This window comes from Cygnus atratus, chromosome 8 (genome assembly GCF_013377495.2).
Source record: "Cygnus atratus isolate AKBS03 ecotype Queensland, Australia chromosome 8, CAtr_DNAZoo_HiC_assembly, whole genome shotgun sequence".
In the NCBI taxonomy this organism is placed as follows: domain Eukaryota; kingdom Metazoa; phylum Chordata; class Aves; order Anseriformes; family Anatidae; genus Cygnus; species Cygnus atratus.
The window spans coordinates 16,531,171-16,554,842 of NC_066369.1; the positions used below are offsets into that span (position 1 = coordinate 16,531,171).

The 23,672-nt window shown below is 40.1% G+C and overlaps 1 protein-coding gene across 1 annotated transcript; it reads left to right on the forward strand.

Annotated features, from left to right (window-relative positions):
* Nucleotides 1-2,451: 2,451 nt before the first annotated feature.
* On the forward strand, nt 2,452-23,328 carry GTF2B (general transcription factor IIB). The gene is made up of 7 exons (XM_035537281.2): nt 2,452-2,564; nt 4,559-4,665; nt 13,574-13,707; nt 19,847-19,993; nt 20,130-20,259; nt 21,003-21,284; nt 22,843-23,328. Exons 1-7 carry the CDS (start codon nt 2,548-2,550, stop codon nt 22,974-22,976), a joined length of 951 nt encoding a protein of 316 aa, XP_035393174.1. The 5' UTR covers nt 2,452-2,547; the 3' UTR covers nt 22,977-23,328.
* Nucleotides 23,329-23,672: the final 344 nt, after the last annotated feature.

Genomic DNA, 23,672 nt, shown 5'->3' on the forward strand with positions numbered 1-23,672 from the left:
TGGTTGTTAGCGTGTGAGCACCCGTATAAACTAGGTTATGTATCCTCACAAAAGTAGAAGGGTACTAAGGGTTCTTCCAGTTACCTCTTCAGCGTGTTTTCATTGCCCTTTAAACAAAAGCCCCTCTGCTTCCAAAATACTTGATACAACACGTGACTGTTAATATCTCTGCTTATATTACTCTCATTGGCAAATGGGATATCGTGTAAAATCAGTCTAGAATATGCATGAAAGAAAATGATATGCAGGGCTCAAGAGGAAATTAAGAAAAGTACAGCGAAATAATTGTTTTTCTACTGCTACATTTTCCTGTGTTTCAAACACTTCATTGGTATGCTAATAACTCATGCTAAAACGCCAAATCTGAGTGGGGGGACACAGGTGGCTGATGTTTGAAGATACCTCTGCGTTTCGTATAGGTAGAGTCTTTCTTACGCTATGGGACCCATTGTATTAGACTTCAGTTAGTTTTATTTCCCCCCCTGTGTTGTCCAGGTGCTGTTAATGTGCTAATCTTTTTGTTTCATTAAAGGTCTGAACATGTAAGATAGAGTACAGAGATGAATTAATTAACCAAGCATAATTCAGCTGCTCTGGCTGTCTATTGTTTCCTTCGTTTGCTCCTTTGAGACATTTGACTGACATCTGCTATTTTAACAAAATGAACATTGGATAAATCAACAAACCAATTTCAAAGGACCTTTAGACAAACAAGTAAGATCTGATGACTTATTTCCATTAATGTACTATTCATTGTGTTCACAAAGAGGCAGCTGAATATTGCGTTGCGTTCTTGTTGGAATGATGCTGGTATTGTTAGTAATGTAAGAATTGCAATCTAATTATGTTTTCATCACTGACGGTAGCCACCATGAGATAACTTTGGATGAAATTTTAAGAAACTCCAGAATGACCAGTGAAGTAGAATGGTTTGAAAATAGGATTATTGTTGTGACTACAGTGATGAGAAACAACAGAAACAGCGGGGGATAGCAAGGTGAACTTTCCATAAGCTATGAAGACAGTCTGTTGTTGAGACTGTGAATAGTGCTGTTCTATCTGCCACATCAACCACTTTTTTTGGCTGCCTGGGGACAAAGCACTTGAAAAATTGCTGCAGACAGGAAATAAAGAAGTGCTGAGATATGATCTATTGTATTTTTTTTTTTTTTGCAACAGTTCTAAAAATGATTGTCTTTCTGTACTGGAAATTAAACTCTTTCAATTCTTGTTAATGAGAATTGGGTCAGGAGGGACCCAATTCAGTGGTTATCAGCAGAAGACCTTTTTCAAAGAACAGAGAAGCCAGGACAAACCTTGAAAGCTTGATGGGACTGATAGTGCTGATGTGGCACATTGTTGCAGACAGCTACACACAAATTTTGAAAGTTATAGGGAAATGTAATATAGGAAGTTGTATTCAGTGGGGGAGACAGTGGAAACAACAGAAAACAAACGCTTTGAGTACTATTTCGTCTTTTGGTTTTATCAAGTATTTGTGAAAAGGGTCATTGCAAATGGGAAAAAGTAAACTTTAAATTGGTCTAAGTGTCTGCGTCTTCCATTAGTTCAGCTTTTTTTTCTTTATCCTAAAGCTTTTGTTTATTTATCTGAAGTAAAAGGAGGCTGCTGGCAAGTTAAAACTGGACTCAGTCTGTGCACGCTACAATGCAGTCTGGCATAGGAGCATTCTTCAAAAGAAAAACATGCTGTCCAGTTTTAAAACAAAAACTGGAAGTGTTTGTTTGGGTGCAGTTGCTGATTGGGGTCTCTTCTTCCTCTGCATTAAACTGATTTCAGAGTTGTATTAGGTCTTTAATTTAGTAAGATATTTAAGTTAATTTTGAACACAGCCTTCAGGAAGTATTTGCCTCTCCCATCAAGAATAAAAAAAAAAGTGCAATTTTATTGCACGTTTATAACTTCTACCCCTTTGATTCTATCAGTGAAATAATGTTGGTAAGCAAAATAAAGCTCTTTCTAGGGTTATCCCAGGATTTTATGGCAAATGAAGAAAGCAGCCCTAAGCAGAAGGGCGCTCAGAAGTTGCGTGAAGGTGAATAGGGCATAGTAGGATTCACAGGACTCTTCAGCCTTGCTGTATTTCCCTCTTGGAGCTAGCAAAGGGGAAAATATTCTTGTAACAGGGTGAAGACAAACTCCTCGGCGGTGCGAGCAGGCCCCTGTGTCTGACGGGAGAGGGGCAGTGCTGGAGCTGGTCGTGCTAACCCGGTTACAGCATTTTCAAAAGCCCTGCACCTTCCTGCCCTATTCGCTTCTATTTTTACGCATCGATGAGGAAAGGCACTGCCCGGGCCCTAGCTGCTGTCGCAGCGCACGGTGCAGCCGTGCCCCCTGTGGTAACCCCCGGGCCCACCCCGGCTATCTCAGTGCCACCGAGGCCCCGTCAGCGAGCCCCCCCGGCGCGGTGTGTGCCCTGGCGCGGCCCGTAGCGAGCTGCCTGGCCCCGCCCCCGGCGGCGCTATATAAGGGGCAGCGCTGCGCGGCCGCCCGACTCCACGCAGCCGTTGCGGCCGGGAGGGCGACATGGCGTCCACCAGCCGGTGAGCGGGCGGGGCGGGGGGAGCCGCGCGGAAGGGGCGCTGGGGGGAGGGGGGGGTGCTCCGCCATGTCTCCGCGCCCCGCGGCACAAAATGGCCGCAACGCCCCCGCTGAGCTGAGGAGCCGCCGTGCCGGCCCCGGCCCTGCCCCTCCCGCGGCCGGCAGGGCCTCCGCGGCCTTGACCCTGCGGAACGGGCCGGAGGGGTGCCGGAGGCGGGGAGCGGTGCCCTGCCAGGGGCTCCCGGTGGCCGGGCCCAGGCCTCGCCCGGTGCCGGACTCCCGGCGGGCCCACCGGTGCCCTCCAGGGCCAGGAGCGGGGCCAGGCCGCGTCTCGCCGGGAGCCGGCCCCGGAGGCAGCGGGCGTTCCCTGCCGCCCTCGGCGCGGTGCGGGGGCCCCGTGCTGAGCGGCTCCTCGGCCCCCGGCCCCGCGCCCCTGTGTCTGCAGATACCCTACTTATCGCTTGCACGGGAAAAACCTTTTTTGGCAGTAGTTTGTGAAGGTGAAGCCTCAGCGCAACGCTCTTCGTGCTCGCTGGAGCTTCCTAGGTTTTTTTCTCCCACTTAGCGTGTCGCTGGTATTTTGCATAACGCCGAGCGCCAGGTGCTGGGCACGGCGCTTTGTCAACAGCTTTGTCTCTGAACCTGCCGGCTGGGAGAGGAGCAGCGAGGTGGTTCGGGCAGGTTTGGGGTGCTGCTTCGAGGGGAATTTACATCGGAACGGCCTGCACGAACACGTTCTTTCTGCAGGTTTTTAACATTAATGCTGCTGTTGATTTTCAATTTTGGCTGAAGAGCCATCGGGTTAAAATGTTAGAGTGTTGTTTTTCTCTTTTTGACACATCAAAAATATCTAAAACATGAAAATGGAGATGGGGCTGTATAAAGATTATGCTGAAGTAATGAGCTAGTGGGAAGGGGGGAAACTCAGATTAATCTAACTTTTTAATAAGATATTTTCTACAATTTAAAGGATGAGTAAACATTTTATGACATAATCACATTTCAGTTGGCAACTACCTGTGAGAAAACTTTTTGTGATCAATCTGTATCCCGTGTTTCCAGCTTAAGCAGAATGGCTTTGTTGAACGTAATTGTAAACGATTACACCTGAAAGCAGAGATGATTCTAGTTTTTAAAGGAAACAATTCTAATGGAATTACTGAGGAGTCACTATTAGTTTGAACGAGCCATTTACTGTTAAAACATTTGACTGGAAATAATTGGTCGTTGCTCTAGCCAGTAACTAAAATTGTTGTGTTTATACATGTGTTAAATAATGCTAATGTTTTATGGGAAGACTTTTATATCTGCTGTAGCTCTTGAATGTGCATGGGTGTGCGAGAAGCAGTTCCCTGTTCTCAGAATTTGTTTTCATGCAGTCCCTTTCATGAGCTGATGGTTTTTCCATTAAGATCTAACAAGTAATGGTTTGCTTAATTTGCACAATCTAGTTTTAGTCTTATTTAAAATGGGTGGTTTTCTTCAAATATTTGAAAAAAACAAGGGCAGAATCATGTATTTGTTTTTTTCTTAAAAAAAAAAAAAGAAGTTATGTATGTGCATTACTTGCTGATTAGAGGGCCTGATAAATAATATTGGTCTGATAAGAATGAGTAGGAACACTCATTTAGAGTGAAGCAATCACCACTGACTTCCTGGGGACCTTCATTTAGTGGTAGACTGAGTTAGACTATGCTTAATCATGTCTGTATTTTAGGTTTTTGATGTTCTAACTGAAGGCATTTTATGCTTCTGATATGAGTTTCATTGCAAAAATTCTGGGATTTAAGATGACCTGAAGTCTTGATTGTCAAATGTAGTGCTACAGCCTTTGAATAAAAGGTGAAGTTCAGGTGTTTGGGTTAATATGCTATCATTCAAAACACAGTAAATCTAGTATTACTAAATAATTCTTTTTTGGCTAGGAACTCATACTTTGGATATGCAACCTCCTTGATTAAACATGATTAAGAATTAACACTTTTTTTTTTCTTAGTTTGGATGTGCTTCCACGAGTTACTTGTCCAAACCATCCGGACTCCATTTTGGTAGAGGATTACAGAGCTGGTGATATGATTTGTTCTGAGTGTGGGCTAGTAGTAGGTAAGTAGCTATTCATGTTTTTGTGACTTACCACGTAACTTAAATGTTGCGCATAGTTCTGTTTTTTTCTACAAGAATGGTGTATAATTTCAGTATTAAAAGCTTTTTATCTTGATACCTAAATGTTTCCTTTTATGATGTTCCGTTGACTAAAAGTTGACTGTTTTGAGTAGCCCATCTTCTGGTAACTTGCATTATGGAGAAAAAAACCCACTTGCTTTAAAGATTGAAAACTTAAAGTATTTTACAATATTGAGCTAGAATATTGTGCTGTCTAGTCCAGTATTTGGTCTTTAATCACGACTGCTATTTCAGATAGCAGGAAAGTAAAAGAACTGTAATCAAAGCTCTTAGTCAAATACCTTGCTTATAAAATAAAAAAATCTGTTTCTAGGTTATCTTCTACCCTGAAGGATGATTCTTTATATCCTTGCTTGTTTTTCCGAAGTTTTAACACTATCCAAAGTAAATACCCAGTTTTTCTCTGGAATTTTGCTGATCTCTTTTACTTAGTTTATGTGGCAGCAACTTTAACAGGCTAAACTGTATTTATAAGTGTAATGCATATTTAAAATGAAAGGCTTTTTAGGCATTGTCTTTATTTAAATGACAGAGAAAATTTTGTCATAAAATATGTTGTATATTCATTTTTATGCATCTCTCTTCGTGGGAAAGATGCTTTTGCTTGTATTATGTTCATTCTTTAAACCTCATTTATGTCTATTAGTTTTTTTTAGACATGCGATGACCAACAGAAAATACTCTGTTTTTGAGGGTGTGTGTTCAATAATTAATGTTCAATCAATTCAGTAGTACTAAAATTTTCTGATAGCATCATAATCCTTTCTCCTAGGCTCTAATGATTTTATACTGGTTCTACTCTTGCAATGACTTAAGTTCTTGTACAGCTTCTAGCATGAAGCTAAAGGCTTAATAAGTTGCAACAAATACAGCACTAATTTAGCCAGGTGACTTTGTATTTTTATTAATGCAGAAAACAAACTTCCGTATATTTTACTAAACTAGTTGTTAAAATATTTTAACTTTGGTACCGGTTTTATTTAAAATGATGAACGCATATAAAAGGCTGAAAAAAACCCACTGTTACTTGCAGTATTAAAGAAGGGCTGGTTTGGATTGCATAAATTCTGATGAAAATGTATGAACCATGATAAATCTGCTGTTAGAAAATGCAAATATCCACAGCAATGTTTCCTGTTAAAACATGGTATCGGGTTCCTATGCTGTTGTTTACAATAACTTGGTCTGTGTTCAGCTCTTGGCACAGCTGCTCTGGAAGTTGAACCGAAGTTTAGAAGTCCATCTTGATCAGTTCATAACTTATAAGATAATACTTGCTTCAGAAGAAGAGGGAAAAGTTCTGCTTGCCTGTTGTTACATTTCTTTTTCAGGAACTTTGAAATTTACGAGAAACATTGCTTTCATGTATTTTCTTGTTATCTAGTCACAAGGTTTTCTTGCTTTAGAGATTTACTCTTGGGTCTCTTCTGATTCAGTAGCTTTGCAGCTTTTCTTAGTTGAAATGCTCAGTATTTTTGAGCAAAATAGACTAGGCTTTCACGAAGTTGAATTTCCAAAATGTGTTTAAACTGAACTTAGTCGTCTTTAGCGCTAACGTTACTGGTAGGGTAAAAACGTGTTTTTTTCTTTAAGCACGGAGTTTTTTTTAAGCAGGTCTTTCTATAGATTTATCAGTAAAATGTTTTAACATGTACTTCTGTTGTGCTGATTGCTCTCATTTTATTTTCCATCCTGGAGTAATTGAGTCTTCCTGCATATGTCCAATTCATGAGCTGGTGTATCTAGCAGCTAGTTTGGAAAACTAATAAGATAAAGGTAAATAATTGAAGAGTGTATGACCAAACAGAGGTGTGAACACTGTACATTTCTTCTTTTGGTTTGTTAGGAAATTCAGTGGAGGAGAAAAACAGATCCTGTTGTTGATGCCTGTTTTTCTTGAGGTCCATGGCATAGGGATGTTTTCTAGGATGTGTGAAGTGAAGACGAAATTTTGTTTCAGAATGGTAAAACTTCTATATATTTGTTGCAGGTTCCCCTTAAGAGAGTTGTGATTTCGCTTCCTGTTCCTACACAGTGAAGTCACATATTTGTGTTCTGATTTCTTCAGACTTGTGGTCAGGATGTGTAGCTGATGGGAGTTAGGTCTGTCTCGTATGTTTGGATGGAGGTGGGTTCAAAGTTGGGAAGATCGCTGGAGGGGATCCGTTAGAAAGGTTAAAGGGAAAGATTTGATACACTCTGTGTTCAAAGAAATGTTCAGTTTCACTTAAAAATACTCTGGTTTTGGTGTCTGGGGAGTGCTGCCAGTGTAACTGGTATGGCAGAATGGTACATACTGAAGGTGTACTTGTTCTACTGCCATAAAGCATGTAGTATGTGACTTGACTGATTTTTAGTACAGTTTGGCTGAAAATGAGGTCAAAGAATCTTTGACTAAACTAAGCATGTTTCCACTTGATGTTTTTCTTGCTTGCTGTGGCAAGATACTAAAATTTCACATAGCTGAGGAAAAAGTCGGATTATTATTATTATTTAAAACAGTGTGTCAGTGGTTAAAACAGCAGGTACATTGATTCCAAAGTTTGAAAACTATGTTTTCTGGGAGTGTGAGGTGAAATCAGTGCTACTAGTGTGTTATGGTTGAGGTTGCGTTTATGGGGTATGTAGCTGAAAGGGAGGAGTGAAGCAACAGGAAAAGGTTGGGGGAAAGGAGTCTAGGAGAAGCAGGAGCTGATCTTTCTTTTTCTTTTCTTTTTTTTTTCTTTCCCCAATAGTTGAACCCCATGCCTTAGAGCTGTATATTGGAAATGCTGCCTTTTGAAGGGATTTTTGACAGAGATTTTTACCTGATGATGTTTTGTACTCATCAGGTGGTCTTAGTGTCTTAACGAGAGTGAAAATTTAAGTTAGATCTAGTATGGTGCTTTTTCTTTGCACAGTAATTTTCACTTGTTCTAAATAAACCGTGCTGCTTCACTGTGCAGTGTTAAAGTAATCAAATCTTTTGAGAACATTTTAACTAAAGCTGATGGTTGTTTTATCGTGGCTTTAAAATATAGCTTGTCTATGAAAAACTTATCTCCCTTCTTACTGCAGCCTTTTTCTGCCATAGCATGTGTTCTGTCTTTCCCTGGTAACTGTTTTGAACTTGCTAACTTCCCCCATTAGATGCTTTTTGCATGAAAATCAATCAGAGATTAAATTGCAATTATCTGTGTTGTTTTTATATTCTGGATTGACATAAATCTGAATTGTGACAAGTGTGTGTCCTAGATTATTTGCTATTGTGTGTCTTGTTTCATTAAAATTACCAAATCATTCTGGGATATGTGGTACAGTAATTGTTAATGTGCTGGCTCGACAGCTCATGAACACAGTTCTTAGGCTTTGGAGGAATAAATAGCTCTGTGTTAATTTAGAAATATCGACCCTATGTCATTCTTCAGGTAGACTTTGTGGGGGGGAAGCCTTTTGTTCAAGAACACAGGCTAGTAAACTAGTAAATCCTCTTCCTTGGCAGGTAAATATTTTGCTTGCTACCTTTTAGGCAGTAAAAAGGCTGGAAGTCAGCTGACACCAGAAGGGGTGGAAGAAAGCAGAACAGAAGTGGAATACAAAGCACTGACTTGACTTGCTGCAGGGAAGTGATGAGCTGGCTTTCAGAGGGTGATTAAGTCTGGCAGCCTGTGCAGCTGCGTAGCTTCTCGGCTAGGCAGGAGTACTTTTGAAGACTTTCCTTAAACTACTGTGTCAAAGCGCGCAGGAGTTGCAGCTGTGAGTAGTGTAAGTTTTTCTTGAACTGCTTAGCTCCTTCTGCTTCAGTAGGCGGGTATGGCTTAGAGAAGAACAAGCTTGTGTATGGAGTCTTCCTGGATAACCACCTTAAATTAAAAAACAAGTTGAAGCCTGTCTTCACCTGATGGGAGTCTTTGGATGCATATCAACTTGTTAAAGGTTTGAATCAGGTTGTGACCTATATTCGATGTTTGTTCCATCTCATGTGTGTGCCTGATTGCTTAGTTAGTGAGCTTTGGGGAAAAATGTTCAACAGCTTTTGGTCAGAGAGGTAATGCTGTTATAAAATTGACACATTATTAGTTGGCTAATGTTGGTGAAGAGTTTGAGATCTAAATGGTGTGTCTTAAATTCAGGTGTAGTCTGCATGGTATAGGTAAGATTTAACTTTACCACAGATATTTTTTTCTTCACAATATAGGATGAAATGGGTTTCATGATCGTCTGCTGGCCTGACCAATTACTCTGCCAGCACGTTATGATGTCTGTTGTCAGGGATAAGATTGATTGCATCTGTACATAGATGCTTCTTTTCTAAAATAAACCAAATAACTCTTTTTATTTTTATTTATTTATTATTTTTGGAGCAACCTGTAAGTGAAGGCACTTAAGTACTTCTGACTTGGGTCCAGTAGAGGGCACTTATGGCTATTCTAATATCTTTATACCTCAAAATGGTGACAATTTTTTCATATCTCTGTGTATTTTTATGGTTACCTCTTTCTGTAAGTATTGTTAACATTTAAAAACGAAGATTTTAATTTAAGATTTAACATGTTAAATGAACAGTCAAAAACAGTTATGGATGCTATGTTAGCGCCTGGTTACTGCTTTTGCACTTGGTGTCCAGAGCACTAAAAAGTGTTTGGCAAGTTTGTGCTTGCAAGTAAACTGCTTTGCATCCACAGGAAAGCTCGTTATAAAGTATGCTTATACTTGCAGATATTCTGAGTAGTCGAATGCATGGGTATTCATGGCTGCCTAATTTACATAGGCAATTTGTATTACCAAAAGAGCCATCCATTACCCTTTAGCAGTAAACATTTCAAATAGTTTGTTTTAAGTCTAACCCATTTCAGCTGTGTTTCTGCTGGAAGCAGAGTAAGTTTCCACAAACCTCTTCACAAGTCTCTTGGCACTCTTGAAAGTCTTCACAGTTCTCCTTGGCTTGTAGTCTGCCACCTAAGTTTTTCATTGTACTCTGTCTCAGCATGTCAGTACTTTCCCGAATAAGGAGCTGACAGAAATTAATTCTTACACATTTTTAAATTTACATTGTAAAATGTGTTTCCATATATGTGTTCACTAGATGGCAGCAGATTCCTTAACTAATTGTAAGAATGAAACAAACGTTCTGTTCAAATGGTGTAGGTATTTTGGTATTTTAAAGTGCAGATAAATGTAATACTGTATTTAAGATTAAAATACTAATTGTTAATGTATGTAACGTGATCTAACGTACAGCTAATGTTATAGTCCTCTTAAAAAGACTTAAGACGTACTTCTCAGAACTGCTTCAAGACTGAACATAGAGGATAACATTTGAGGCTTGATTTTCATCCCACTTGTTTTGATTAAACATCTTCAGATTGCAGCTTTATTTTATTTATATAACAAATAATATAAAATGCAAATAGAGAATGAAATAGATGTGTATCATGAGTGGAGTGTGACAGTAAAATAGCTTGTATTATTTCTCTGAAAAGATGTAATTGTGAGTTCAGAGCTTGTCAAGTGAAAATGCTTCCCTCTGATAAAGCACTTTCTATTGGTGGAGGAAGTAAACATACTTTGTGTAGACATTTAAAACTAATTATTAAAATCTGTTCAAAATGACATTTACATTTTTGATACTGGCCTGAGTTTACTCCTGCACTTCCATCACACTTGATTGTTGCATTTGGCAGTTAGGAAGAAAAGTAACTTTGGTCTGAGGTCTTCTGTTTTGAGTAACAGCAGTTCTGTGTTTTACTAACTGATTTTTTCAATGGTGGGTAACTCCAGTCGCTGAAGGTTGCTGTGTGTATTTCCAGTACGGTTCACGTGTTAGTCAACCAGACTGTAATTTTAAAGAGTAGCTCTGTACTGGAAGAATGGCATACAAAATGAAATGAGGTGGGGCAGTGAAGAAAAACCCACGTGTTCGTAAAGATGCTTCGTGCTGTTAGTCTGGAGATGGGTTTCCACAAGGATTCGGTCCTGCACACTGTGTTTTTGTCCCTTCAGGGGAGGAAGGGATGAACTCATCTCTTTGTTGAAAATTAAGAAAAGATATGCCTAATATCACCATATTTAGTGAATTTTCTTTCTTTTCAAAAAGAGGGCATCAAAAGGAAGCAGTGAAGGGAATATGCAACCACTCCCATACTTAATCATAGCTGGATACAGTTGCCAAAACCCATATAATAGTAATGGGAGAAAGCAGAGAATTTAGGTGGTGCTTCCTGGGAGCTTTTGTTACTACTCTGGTGCTTGCCACTCCAGACCCATTTTCCAGGTGCTTTGGGACAGCCAGTCAGTAGGGTATGACCCAGGACATCCAGCTCAGAGCTTGAAATGACAGCTTAGTGAGCAGTGTGTGAAGCTCATTCTCTGAACACTACTGTTTTGCACTACTTCTTATAGGACTGACTTTAGCATATTAAGGTTTTGTTTTTGTCGCTTAAAGGTGGGCCTTACGTGCATCTATACTAACAGAGTGATTTCCAAAGTGATTTTTATGTTTTGAAAAGTTAAAAATAGTGAATGCCATGCTTTTTTTGTGTGTGTGGGATTGGATAATTAGTTGCTTGTAGTTGAATACGTTTTCCATCTGTGGAAACGTTTGGCGTATTTGTTGCATTTTTGTTGGTATTTCTAGCTTGTGTCACACTTTTATAGAAGCCTTCTGAAAGGTGGAATGCAATTGCTAGGATCTCTGTATATTTTAAGTAAAACACAGAATATACAGGAAAACCATTCTTCTGCAATATTAGATGTCTTGGCAAAGTAAAGGTATTTGCATACCTCATCCTCACACATGCTTTGTACCCAGCGATTTGTTCTGCTTAATCTTTTCTCACTCTGAAATAGTAGTCTCAATCCTCTGTTTGTAATACGTTTGCCAAAGCAGGCAGTGATATAACACTTTTTTGTTAGAGCAGGAATGGTTCATAACTCACAAGAGGCAGATCCTTGAGTGAGTCATTTAGGTCATTCCCACTTGTGTGGAAAAAATATTACATCATTGCTCTGTACTCAGTGTTCTATTTATACCATGCCAGAATTTTAAGTACATTTTGCTTTTTTTAGATGCTGTAAACAGTATTGGGGGGTTGTCTTAAAGTAAAGTTACTGCTAGGCCATAGAAGGAGCATTACTGAATCAAATATTTACAGAGAGTCCGGGAGCCAGAGGAGCATGCGGTCTGCTAATTTAACTTTGCAAGGCAGAGACCTTCGTGGTGGAAAGAATGGATCTGTGCCCCCTTGCTATCTTCTTGATCTTCTAGCTTTTGGTATTTCCACAACCTCTCTTGGTCTTCGTTAGAGCATCAAACAAATAAAGTTGGAGCATAGCTGTGGGTATGGCGGACAAACACTGAGAACACTTCTAATCTGAATTTATTCTTTTTAGTCTGTGGTGATTGCTTATGGTTCAGTCACAGCTTTCAATTTCAAACATACTCCTCTCATCATCTTTTGTTAAGAATAAAGTTCCTCAGATTCAGATTAGATATTTCTTTTTCCGCAAGTAATTTTGCAGTTACACCGCTCTGTCCATTGCTCTTGTATTTTTTTCCCCACTTCATATCTTATATTATCATTGTTTTGTGGAGAGTGCTTTTGTCTGACAGCTTATGTTTTCAGTAGGTTAAACCAGCCTTTGTGGGTTCATATTTGGACTTCATACCAGAAAATTTTCTTGCTGTCCGTACTATTTATTTCTTGCAAATTTTCCCTTCACGACACACTTAAACATTGATGAAGGTAGTGAATTTTCCCTCAGGTTTAGCAAAGCAGAGGTGACAATTACATTGAAGTTTCTACTGATACCCTCTCTTCCACAGAGCTGTAATCTGTTTTACTGTGAAACCCAAAAAAAAGTGTTCTTTTAGTGCTTTTCTGTACATGTGTTCCTAAAAATTCTGTAGTATTGTAATATTGCTCTGGAGACCCCACCTTTGAGATACAGGTTTTACCAGACCTGTGGATAGAATGAACTGGAACAGGACTGTTATTTTTTTAAATTTGTATCATTGTGATTTTTTTGCCAGTATCAGAGCGTTGATTAGAGGTATTTCTCAATCTGAATAGCTGCCGCTGGGAACATATAGATGAATTTGAGAGGAGACCAAGGAAAGTTTTCGTTCGTTCAGAGACTGGGGGTTTAGTGCTTTTTCTACTTGCTCTGAATCTGTATTTAAACTCTTCCAGATACAAATCCAGGGGTAGTTTGAGTTTAAGAAAGGGTTGTGTGTATGTATTTTCAGTTGATTCTGTCAAGTATCATAAATGAAGTGGAGCTGGGCAGGGTCAGAACTCCCTTAAGGGACAAAATTGAGCTGCAAAATGTTGTATATGCCACCTTCTAACCCACGGTAACGTTTTGGAGTACCAAGGACATGGAGCTCACGCACAGAACTGATTTGCTACAGCTTGATGACATTGTGCCTGATAATTCACAAGCAGTTGTGTCACTTGGAAAATGTAAGATAACTTACTTGTGTAAGTGCTGAGGATGTCCATAGGCAACCATGAGCTGCAGCTGGAAATCAAGGTCTTGATTCTTACTTGTATTGAAGATAACCTACGGTGTTCTTTAAGGATGGCTGTAACTCCTGGTGTTCTGAATGCATCTCTCTAGATATTTAATTTTCTATACAGCTCCTGTTGCATATTTTTTTTCTGTTGCCTTCTACTTAACTTGGAAAGCCTAAACATTTTGGTACATTGTCCTGCAAGTTACTGTTCTGTTTGCAAATGACAAAGGCTGTGTTTTTATAACTGAGGGCTCAGATGCCTAACTTAATGTTTCATGAGATGTTTCAAAATAATACATTAATGCAAACTATTGTTTTCTGTGATCTCAGGTGACCGGGTCATAGACGTTGGGTCAGAGTGGAGAACTTTCAGCAATGACAAAGCGACAAAAGACCCATCTCGAGTTGGGGATACCCAGAATCCTTTGTTGAGTGATGGTGACTTGAGTACAATGATTGGCAAGGTAAAATTTAAAATACGAAATTCTACTAAGCTTGAACGTTTTAATGTCAAGTATGTATTTGTATGTCCATACCGAAACTATTCAGAGAATGTGTTTTGTCTTAACGGTACTCTTGCATTTCAGTGGTGTGTAACCAGGGCTGTCTCTGGCTGGTAGCAGGAAAGGGCTGAACACTTCAAGAAGAGTTTGTAGTGCTGTGGCGTTAGTTGCCACCCCTTGATATGCTGCTATAGATAGAAGAGCTGATGTTGTGATGTTGTAACATTTAATTGCAACAAACAAAACAACAAATACTGTGACTTAGCATTCTAATACTTTGTGTATTTGAGGTAATTGTGAATTAACAGATACATAGTTTTGAGGTCTCAATGGCTTGTACTGCCAACTCAAGCTACCTTTTCTGTGATTAAAAACTGGATTTGATGAGACCTGGAGAGCTACGTGCATATTGTACCTTCTCTCTCAGTTAATGTTATATTAAAGCACTAGATGTAGAATTTTCTATGGCATAACTGCTGCAGAAAAAAGTATTCAGTGCATGTTTGGCTTGAAGTTTTGTGATACAGCCTTATCCTGATGTTTCCCATGAGAAAGAGAGAGCAAGATTAATAGCACAAATACACTCCCCCTAATGAAATAGTGACCCAGATAAGCTTTCATTGTTGTACTTTGTTATATTTCCTACTGCAAGTTGCAAATTCATATTTATGCATTTCTTGAATGTTTCTTGCTGTCTGATCTTTACAGATGTCATCTGATATCTTTTGCAATAATTTAATGAAATGAGCATATGCAATTATAGCCTGTTTTTAGTAGAGTATTTGCTTTTATTTTTAAGAAAGTGTCCATTTTGTAGATATTCATATATGGTAGGGAGATGGTCTTCAGTCATTAGTTGGGAACCTGTAATATTTAATGATTACCAAAGAAATACGGTTAGTTTCTTAAAACTGTGCAAAGTTCGGGTAATCTTCTAGTAACTGAGTGAATTTCCTACAGTCCTAGAAAGAATTAGATAATTGCGCAATAAATATATGCATTGACTACTCCGGCAGCAGTCAGGTGGGTGCTTAAAGGGCATTAGCACCTTTATGAATGATATTAGTCCTGTTTTCAATGAATCCTAATGGGAAAAGGAGTCATTGGAGTTTTTAATGGTACCTTAATAGATTCAGAAAGATGATAATCCTCAGGGCTTGGATTTCTGTCATAGATTTGGTGAGCTATGGTAAAGATCAGAAATGCACCTTTATAAACAGGCGGAGAAATAGACAGTTTGCTGCAGGTTCACATGGTTGTCTTATTTTTGGGACTGTACAAATACAGGGTTTGTTTCTGGGAACTTGGTTTGATTCGGCAGGTAGGATGATCACCTCAGCTCTTCTCAGAACTTGCATGTTGGAGAAGACAAAAGATGTTTCTGCTGGATAGCATTCATATCCAGCTGAACCATGACTTGAGCTGTTAACCCTCCTCCCTCTTGGGGTTTACTTTCTTATTTAGAATAACAGTGATAGTTGCCCCAATGAGAGAATTAAAGACCTAGAGAAATATCTGTGAAAGTCTGTTTTTCAGTGAAAAATAAAAATAATCTGAGATGAAGATTCAATAAATGAAACAGCTTTGTCGTTAAACCAGAACACCCCAGGACAGACGTGACTAAACTAGCAGTAGCAGAGAGCAATTTAGTGAAGTTGGTGTGCAGGATTGTCAGAGGCGTGATACAGCCTATGAGAGCCATGCGTGAAAATGTCCAAGCACTAGAACTGCCATGGAGAATTTCGGGGTACAGTCTGTCCTGCTGTGGGTATTTCATTTACAAGGGGAGGAACCAAAGAAGAGACGACGTTTTCTACAGGAAATTGTCTGTGACAAACCAGGATATGTTCTGGACAAGAGTTCCTGTCTTTGTGTTGCCACTGAACCAGGGGCTCTGGAATGTCAGCTCACTGATGTGAACTTTGTATCAGGAGCTGCCTTTTTCATCAGTTATTTGGAAGGAAGAGGATAATTTATCAGAAGATGCTGAAGAAGATTTCTGTCAGTGCAGGAAGAGTGAATTTTGCAGCAAAAATAACTGAACCAAGCAAGTAGCACATTTTTAAAGCAGTCTTCTGGAGTCTGTGCCAGCAGTAATCTGGTGTGATAATTGACCTGGATGTGTAGAGTGGTCAAGCAATGAAATTGGTGTAATCAAGAGGAAGGTAAGTACTATCCAAAAGAAGAAAGAACAGCCTTCAGAAATTCCAGACAATGAAGCAGGATGAGATTCTGTTTTCTCGGTTAACAACAATTCCTAGAATGGCTTGGAGTGGACTTCGGATGTGGGTGTCTGAAATCCCTTTAGCCTTTCACACGGGGCAGGAAACAGTTATTTCTGTCTGCTTGGGGTAGAGCTGTTGGCAGTGGACTCATCAGAACAAGCAAGCAAAACAACAGCAACAGAAATAAAACCTGCATTGTGGAAAAGCCAGAAGTGAAGGAGATTGTTATATGCTATGAAAATAATCAAAACACATCCATTGCAAACTTCTGAGGATATAGGGGAAAACAGAGCCCGAACCACTTGCCAGTTACAATGGAACTTGGGATAGTAAAAGAAGGGGGTCAGTTCTGCTTCTCGGAATGGTTTGCCAGTCCTTCCTCTTTGGAGTCAGGAGGTCCTGCTCTGGGACTCCTTTCTGCTGGGGGAGTGTGGTCTGTGTCTGCTAGCAGCAAGAGAGAGGCTGTTCTGCCCATACAAATGGATTAATTCCTAATTGGTTTTAGTACTTACGGGACCCATCTGTCTGAAGTAGCAAAAGCCTGTGCTGGAAGAAAGATTAATTTGTCTGTGAAGAGGAGGATGAATAGCATAGCCGGCTGTGGTGGAAGTGGCCTGGCATTCTTCAGACAGATCTTTAGGGTATTGACACAGAACTGTATGCCTCTGAAGCAGTGTGCTGCGCTTGATTTGATGACAATGCAGATCAATTGGAGACGTGGTGAGGTCTGGTGTTGTGACTCGATTGCCAGGATATCATGCTTATTTCTAAAATCTTCATGCAAAATTCAAGAGAAATAACTGAGGAAGCAGCTTACATACATCAGCCTCTCTTCCCTGAGTCTAAAAAGAAAACTTGCAGTTTTGCTACAGATCTTGTGGGAGAAGTTGTTTTTCGTCATGCTTTGTTGTTAATTTAGTCCTTTTTGTAGCGACTGCAGTTACAAGAGCATTTAGGTTGGCTGAACAGGAAACTAATGCATTCTCTTAGTATAGAATTCCTATCCTTTGATCAGGTGCCTCTGAAAGGAAGCTGGGTGTTGTCAGACTGCGTGGCCTGGATCTCAAAGTGCTGTATTGATAAGCAGTGGCAAGATACCAAGGGCTGATGAATGTGAAAGAAGAAAGGATCCATGGTTACCTCCAGACTGTATAATGAGCTGGTTGTACTGGGCAAGCAGACTGCCTGATACGGGTGCATTCCTTGGTGCTGTGGATAGCCTCAAGTCGGCGATGCCGGAGATATTTCTCCCTTCTGCTCTTAAAGGAGATATACTAGGCTGCAAAGCTGTTGGATGCCAGCGCTGTAAACCTAACCTCCATTGAGCGTCTCTAGAGATCCCCGCTGTTTACTGAACTGGTTTTTGACTCTAGCTGTCTTTGAGGCTGTTTTCAGGACAGAAAAAGAGCGCATGAAGGTTTTGGCTCTGTTTGAAAGCCAAAAGGTTAGAACCTCCTGACTTTGACACCTTTCTTGCTGAGGTATGAGTAGATGTCTTATAAAGGACACAGCCAAAAGATGCCTAATTCTTAAAGCCTATTGGATTTCAGTTAAAACTGTATGGCTTCTGGTTTTGCCCATGGAGGGGAGGGGACTCCTAACATGGTTGTGAGGAGCTGAAGCCAACAAAGCATTGTCCCTCAATTGAAGGATTCAGAAGGAAAGTAGATGATGCATTTAAATAGCAAATGCAGGGAGAATTGCTGTGGTTTAACTTAAGCGGTTGAAATGGAAGAGTATTTTCCAACCCTTTTATAGTTGTGAGCTGTACGTTGGGGATCGCTCTTGGAAGGTGTTGATGCAGTCAGGGTGAAGTCCTCTGGCTAACAGTACTTGGATGTGGCTGCACTGGTGGTTTGGTATGTGTAAGCAGACATTCAAAGGAAAAGGTAACCAGCCAGAAAGTTAAAAGTGGGGAGGTTAATGAGAACATTAAATATATATTTTTATGTATATATATGTATATATATTTCATGTGTTGTATGGTGGACTGGTGAAAATCCTTGTGGTGACGGGGCGTACTTCATGGCACGAGAACTGAGTGCTGTTTCCTGGGAAAGGGTTACCTGGTGTGAGGTCTGAATAAACAGGGACTGGGGACCTTTGGCTGTGGTCATTACTCCCTTATTCACAAGATTTTGAGCAAATACCATTCTGGTAAGTATTTCTGCATAGCGCTAGGCCAGGAGGCCGTGATGCATGTGAATGTTGCAGGGAACATTGCAGGCAGCAGGGACGCGAGCAATGACCAGGAAGGAGTCTTTTGACCAGAGATGTGTTTTGGGCCAAGGAATGTTGTTCTGGCATAGGTTCTAAAAGAAAGGGCTAGTGCTACAGATGTATTTGTAAAGCTCTTTAAAGGCCTGAACAGGCGTGAAGGCTGTTGTGCCCTCTTTGTGCTCATTGTTTACCTTTAAACCTTCCTGGGAGCCTTTGGGTAGGTGGAGGTATTCATCCAGTCAGGGAAGTAGGATTGTCTTCGGAGCTCCCTCTGCTGTGTTGGTGCCAGGATTGTTTCTCTGTGGTTCTTTCGTTGGCAAGGATGTTTGAAGGAGTAGGAAAAAAGCCAAGAACAGTCTCAGGATCTAACAGCTGTCATATGGGGCCTGTTCAAGGGGCTAACCTATAGGGAAACTTGAGAGAGAGGTTTCTTAGCTAGAGCCCTAGCTTTCCACAGCAGTACGGAAGTACATGTGCACCAGAGATGTGGGTCTCGATGACAGAGGGATCTGCTGAGCTCGTTGAGAATGGGATGTAGCTGGAGTCCTTGGTATAGCGAAGTGGAACAGTGCAAGTGAATGGTAAGGAGTGAGCGTTGTTAGTGTCAGCCAAAGAACGTACATTATGTGCAGATACACCAAGGAGAGAGGACAGAATTAGAGGCTGCTTTAAAATAGAGCAGCAGCTCCAGAGAGCTTGGGTTGGGACAGAAGAAATGAGTGCTCTGGCTCTGCCTGGGCAGCTCAGGGGAGTAACGTGGTGCCAGGGTGTGGTATAATTACAGAGATTGCTCCCCTGAACTTACAGGCCATGTTGTCGTTATCGGCCATTGCTAATCTGACATGGCTTTATTTGTTAAAGGCATATTTCAGCACGATAAGTAATTGAACACCTTAAACATTTTAAACCCTCTTAGTTGGGTAAAGTTGGGAACTTTTAGAGGTATGGAATTTGCACTGTCAGTTATAAGGTACAAGGCAATGCCTGTTGGAACCTTGTTTTGAAGCTCCTGGGTTGAGTTTACTTCTCCTAAGACTCGAAGCTTTTCTTTTAAGAGGTTCTTTGGTTGTATTGTGAAGGCAGAATATATGGGTTTTTACATTTGCCACAACTAACACTTGCTACTGCTTGTAGGCAAAGCCTCAAATTAGTTTTGAATTGGTCGTTGATTTGGTTGTTCTCTTGGCTCATGCCTTCACTAACGTATTTGAGTTGTCATTGTAACAAGTGGTCTCCGGCTGGCCATAAAGTTTTGTTTTTCTCAATTGCCAGTCTGCCATGCTGCAGATGTAGCCCAGTGACATATGGGTTGCATAAAACTGAATCTTGGACCTCAGCGTTGGTGATCGGAGTATTGAAATGCGTACACTGGCTACGCGTTACTCATATTTTAAGCCATTGTTACATTAGGAAAGAAAAATACTTGCATAATTGGTGGTCCTTGGAAATCAATTTATGATTTGAGACTTGTGCAGCGTATAGAGCATGATGGTTGGCACAGTGCTCGATGGTATGATTTACTTCAGTCATGTGTATTTGTGCAGTTGTTCCAACCTAATGCCATGTATTGAGATTTATAAAGCTGGAACTTGTTCGTTCTTGAAATGAGGAGGAAGTTGATTATGTTTTATTGACAGTAAAATCTTTCTTTTCAGGGCACAGGTGCAGCAAGTTTTGACGAATTTGGGAATTCGAAGTACCAGAATCGTAGAACTATGAGTAGCTCTGATCGTGCAATGATGAACGCTTTTAAAGAAATTACGAACATGGCAGACAGAATCAACCTCCCTAGAAATATAGTTGTAAGTTCATGTCTCTCTTTCTTTAATTGTTCTGGCATTGACTTAGTTAGCATAATATGATGAGCACATGAATTTTTGATATTGCTGCTAATTAAATGGCCTAGAGTTAATTAAATTTAGTCTTCTTGCTTTGAAGGATCGAACAAATAATTTATTCAAGCAAGTGTATGAGCAGAAGAGCCTGAAGGGAAGGAGTAATGATGCTATTGCTTCTGCTTGTCTCTACATAGCCTGTAGGCAAGAGGGTGTTCCAAGAACATTTAAAGGTAAGCTTTCAGTGATACAGATTCAATTTTGTTGTGAAGTATCTAGCTATTGTTCCTGAAGGAAGTTAATTTTCTCATTTCTGGACTTTGCTGAATTGGTTGTTCTCAGCTATGGTCCACCTTGCTTTGGGTCTGGGGAGGAGGGAGGCAGTCTAGAAAAAAATTGCTGTGTTCATAAGGCTCTCAGGCAAGGGATTTTTGGTGATAATGCATTTAAAAATTGGCACCTGAGAGTCATTCTGAGTGTCGGTGAAATTTAAGATATTGCTCGATCTGAGGACAGTGGGGACTTTTCTGACTGAATTTGAACCAGCAGCTCTGCAGTAAGTATGTGCATCCTTTTCCTGATGAGGATACAACTCTGGCATTGAGTATCAAATCTCCCTTACTAAGCAACCTGTATTTATTGAAATATAAATTTATATTTCATATAATAACTATAAAATAATAAATTGATACATATATAATTAATAAATAATAAACTATATATAATAATTATATAATTTATATTTTATATAATTATATATATAATAAATTATATAATAAGTTTATATAATAACTCGTGAAAAGTTTGCACTGACTTAAGTGATTTTTGAAGTTTCATACGTATGCAAAGCTTTTTTGGTGGTGGTGTCCATAATCACCTTGGCCTGCTTTGTGTGTTAATGCATAGAGAATTAAATCTGCATATTTTGGGGGAGAAAATGCTGTCAAACTGAAGTTTGTTTTTTCTCTTTGTTTAGAAATATGTGCAGTGTCCAGGATTTCAAAGAAGGAAATAGGTCGGTGTTTTAAACTCATTTTGAAAGCTCTGGAAACCAGTGTTGATCTGATTACAACTGGAGACTTCATGTCAAGATTCTGTTCAAATCTGGGTCTTCCCAAACAAGTGCAAATGGCAGCCACACACATTGCCCGTAAGGCTGTGGAATTAGATTTGGTTCCTGGGAGAAGCCCTATCTCCGTAGCAGCTGCAGCGATTTATATGGCATCACAAGCTTCTGCAGAGAAAAGGACACAAAAAGGTAAAACTTCACTGTATTCAATGTCTTACTGCTTGAAAGAGAATTCAAGGTTACTCTAGAACTTGGGTAAAGTCACTGGAGGTAGTGGTAAGCTGGCGTTATAATGGCGTGTGGCAGAGACCAAACCAGGACGTCTCTTCTGCCCCCCCAATAAAAATGGAGCAGTGAGCTGTGCTCAGTGAAACTGAACTCATGTTCTTCTGGCACTAGGAGTTGGATTCTGAAATGCAGCAGAGCAGTAAGTACATTCAAATGAGCGTAATTTTAACTTCACCCATGCTAGCGTTGGCACGTGTACATTCTGCTGCTCCAAAATACTCCAAATGCAAACATGGTGGCAGTTGTAGCTGGTATTGTGGCCTTAGCTTGCACTCCTAGTCTCAAATCGTTCTGGCAGCCCCAGATCACCTAGACTGCGGGACAGCTTGGCCATAGATCACCTCAGCATTATCCTCTCCTGGTAGGGTAGCCCTTAGAAAGCCAGTAAAGAGTTCAGGCCTGTTCCTGAGCTTCAGAACAGCAGTGATCGGCCTCTGAGTTGCGAGAGAACTGGGCCCATGTGAGGGCAGCGCGTGGGGAGGGAAGGGAGCAACGGCTGCCTTGGTTGTTAGGACTTGGTGTGGCACATGGAGAGAAGCTCTGTCACTTTGTCTTGTCCAGTTCAGATCAGAGATGTTAAAAATTTAGCAATTCTCGAGAGATTATTTTAGGTAAGTAATAGTCTTTATCTGGCGGGTTGTGGTGTTCTGTTCTGCATTAAGTGCTCCTTGTTCTGTCCCTGCAACTTTCATCGTGTTGGCAGTTTCTTGGGCATGGGAATGATCTAGAACCCAAGCAGTACTGTGCCTTCATCCTTCCTCACCTTGAGCTATTTGATTCTCTCTTAAGAGTCTTTGTTAAATGAAAATACTTCTGCCTGCAGTTGATACATACATGCCTCATAGTCCTGCAGAGTACTGGGACAATGCTGGGGCTTTTAGGCATTTCAAGGTTTGAAATTCCAACCTTTGTAACATCTTGAATCAATTTAAGTTCCTTTGCATCTCAGTGTTTCCTTGCCTGTTAAACAGTAGTTTGCTCTGTACTTCGGAAGTATTTGTTCCTGCATTTTAAGGTAAATGTATTTCACGTTCAGCCGAAGGTACTGCTTCTTGCCTATGTCCAAGTTTTCCGCTGCTTTTGCTTATATGTAATTAATGTACAAAAATGAAGAGCTTGATGTTGACAACGATTTATTAAGAGTATTGCTGGGTATATGTAGATCTTGCAGTAGCCTGGTTTTAATGAGTTTAGGTCTCTTGGCCCTATATCAATTTGAAACTGATTTTAATCCAAGATGGATAACATAAGTTGAATTCTGGTATATGAGAAAAGCAACGTTGTTATATGCAAAATATTAGTCACCATGGCTAAAATGTTTTTTCCAGGCTTTTGGGAGAGTTAGGAACAAAGAAAGCTAAGTGTCTAGCACTTAGTTGTAAATGATGTTTGCTGATTTCTTCAATAAAAATGGCAACAAAATAAAAACTATTAATCGTTTTTCTGCTTTTTGTCTTAGAAATTGGTGATATTGCTGGTGTGGCTGATGTTACAATCAGACAGTCGTACAGGCTGATCTATCCTCGGGCTCCTGATCTCTTCCCAGCAGACTTCAAGTTCGATACCCCAGTAGACAAGCTACCACAGCTGTGAGATTGCTGAAGGCTCCTTTAATTTCTATTAACAAAAAAAAAAAGAAAAACTTTTGATTTTTTTTTTTTTTTTGCCTATAATAAAGGATGTACAAAGTGTTAATATTGAGTCTTCATGTTGTGGAACTGGAGGATACTGCCAGAACGCAGCACACATTCCAAGGGTAAACAAGCTCGTTGTGTGGCATTTTGTATGTATATATTAGTGGAAGTAAATATTTAATGACTGTTGCAACAAACTTAATTTCATATTGTTGTACTTACTTAGATTTCTTTTGTAGGGATCTAGTAAAATGTATTTTGGAAAATTGAAAATATTCTGTAATTCCTGAATAAACTGTTTTCCAAAAACACTTACGTCTTGTGAGTATCACTACAAGTTGACGTGCACGTGCTGTTCGCATACTGAGAACTGGAATGCAGGCTATGGAATGGCAGAGCTAGCTTCGTGCTTACGGACTTAGTCACAAGGCTCACCTTCCTCACAATTTTAAATCTCTGCAGTGGCTTTAATATTTGTAGTGAGCTACAATTTGCAGTAGGGAAGATTTTAACCCAGAGTGCAAACAGTTGGTGAAAAGCAGTTTCAATATTTGCACAACTGCTGCTGAAGGTCTCCAACCTTGTATTGAAAAGATCAGTCACATCCTGGCACAGGATCTCCTTGATTTTCACTGATGTCTCGGTGCTTTGCTTC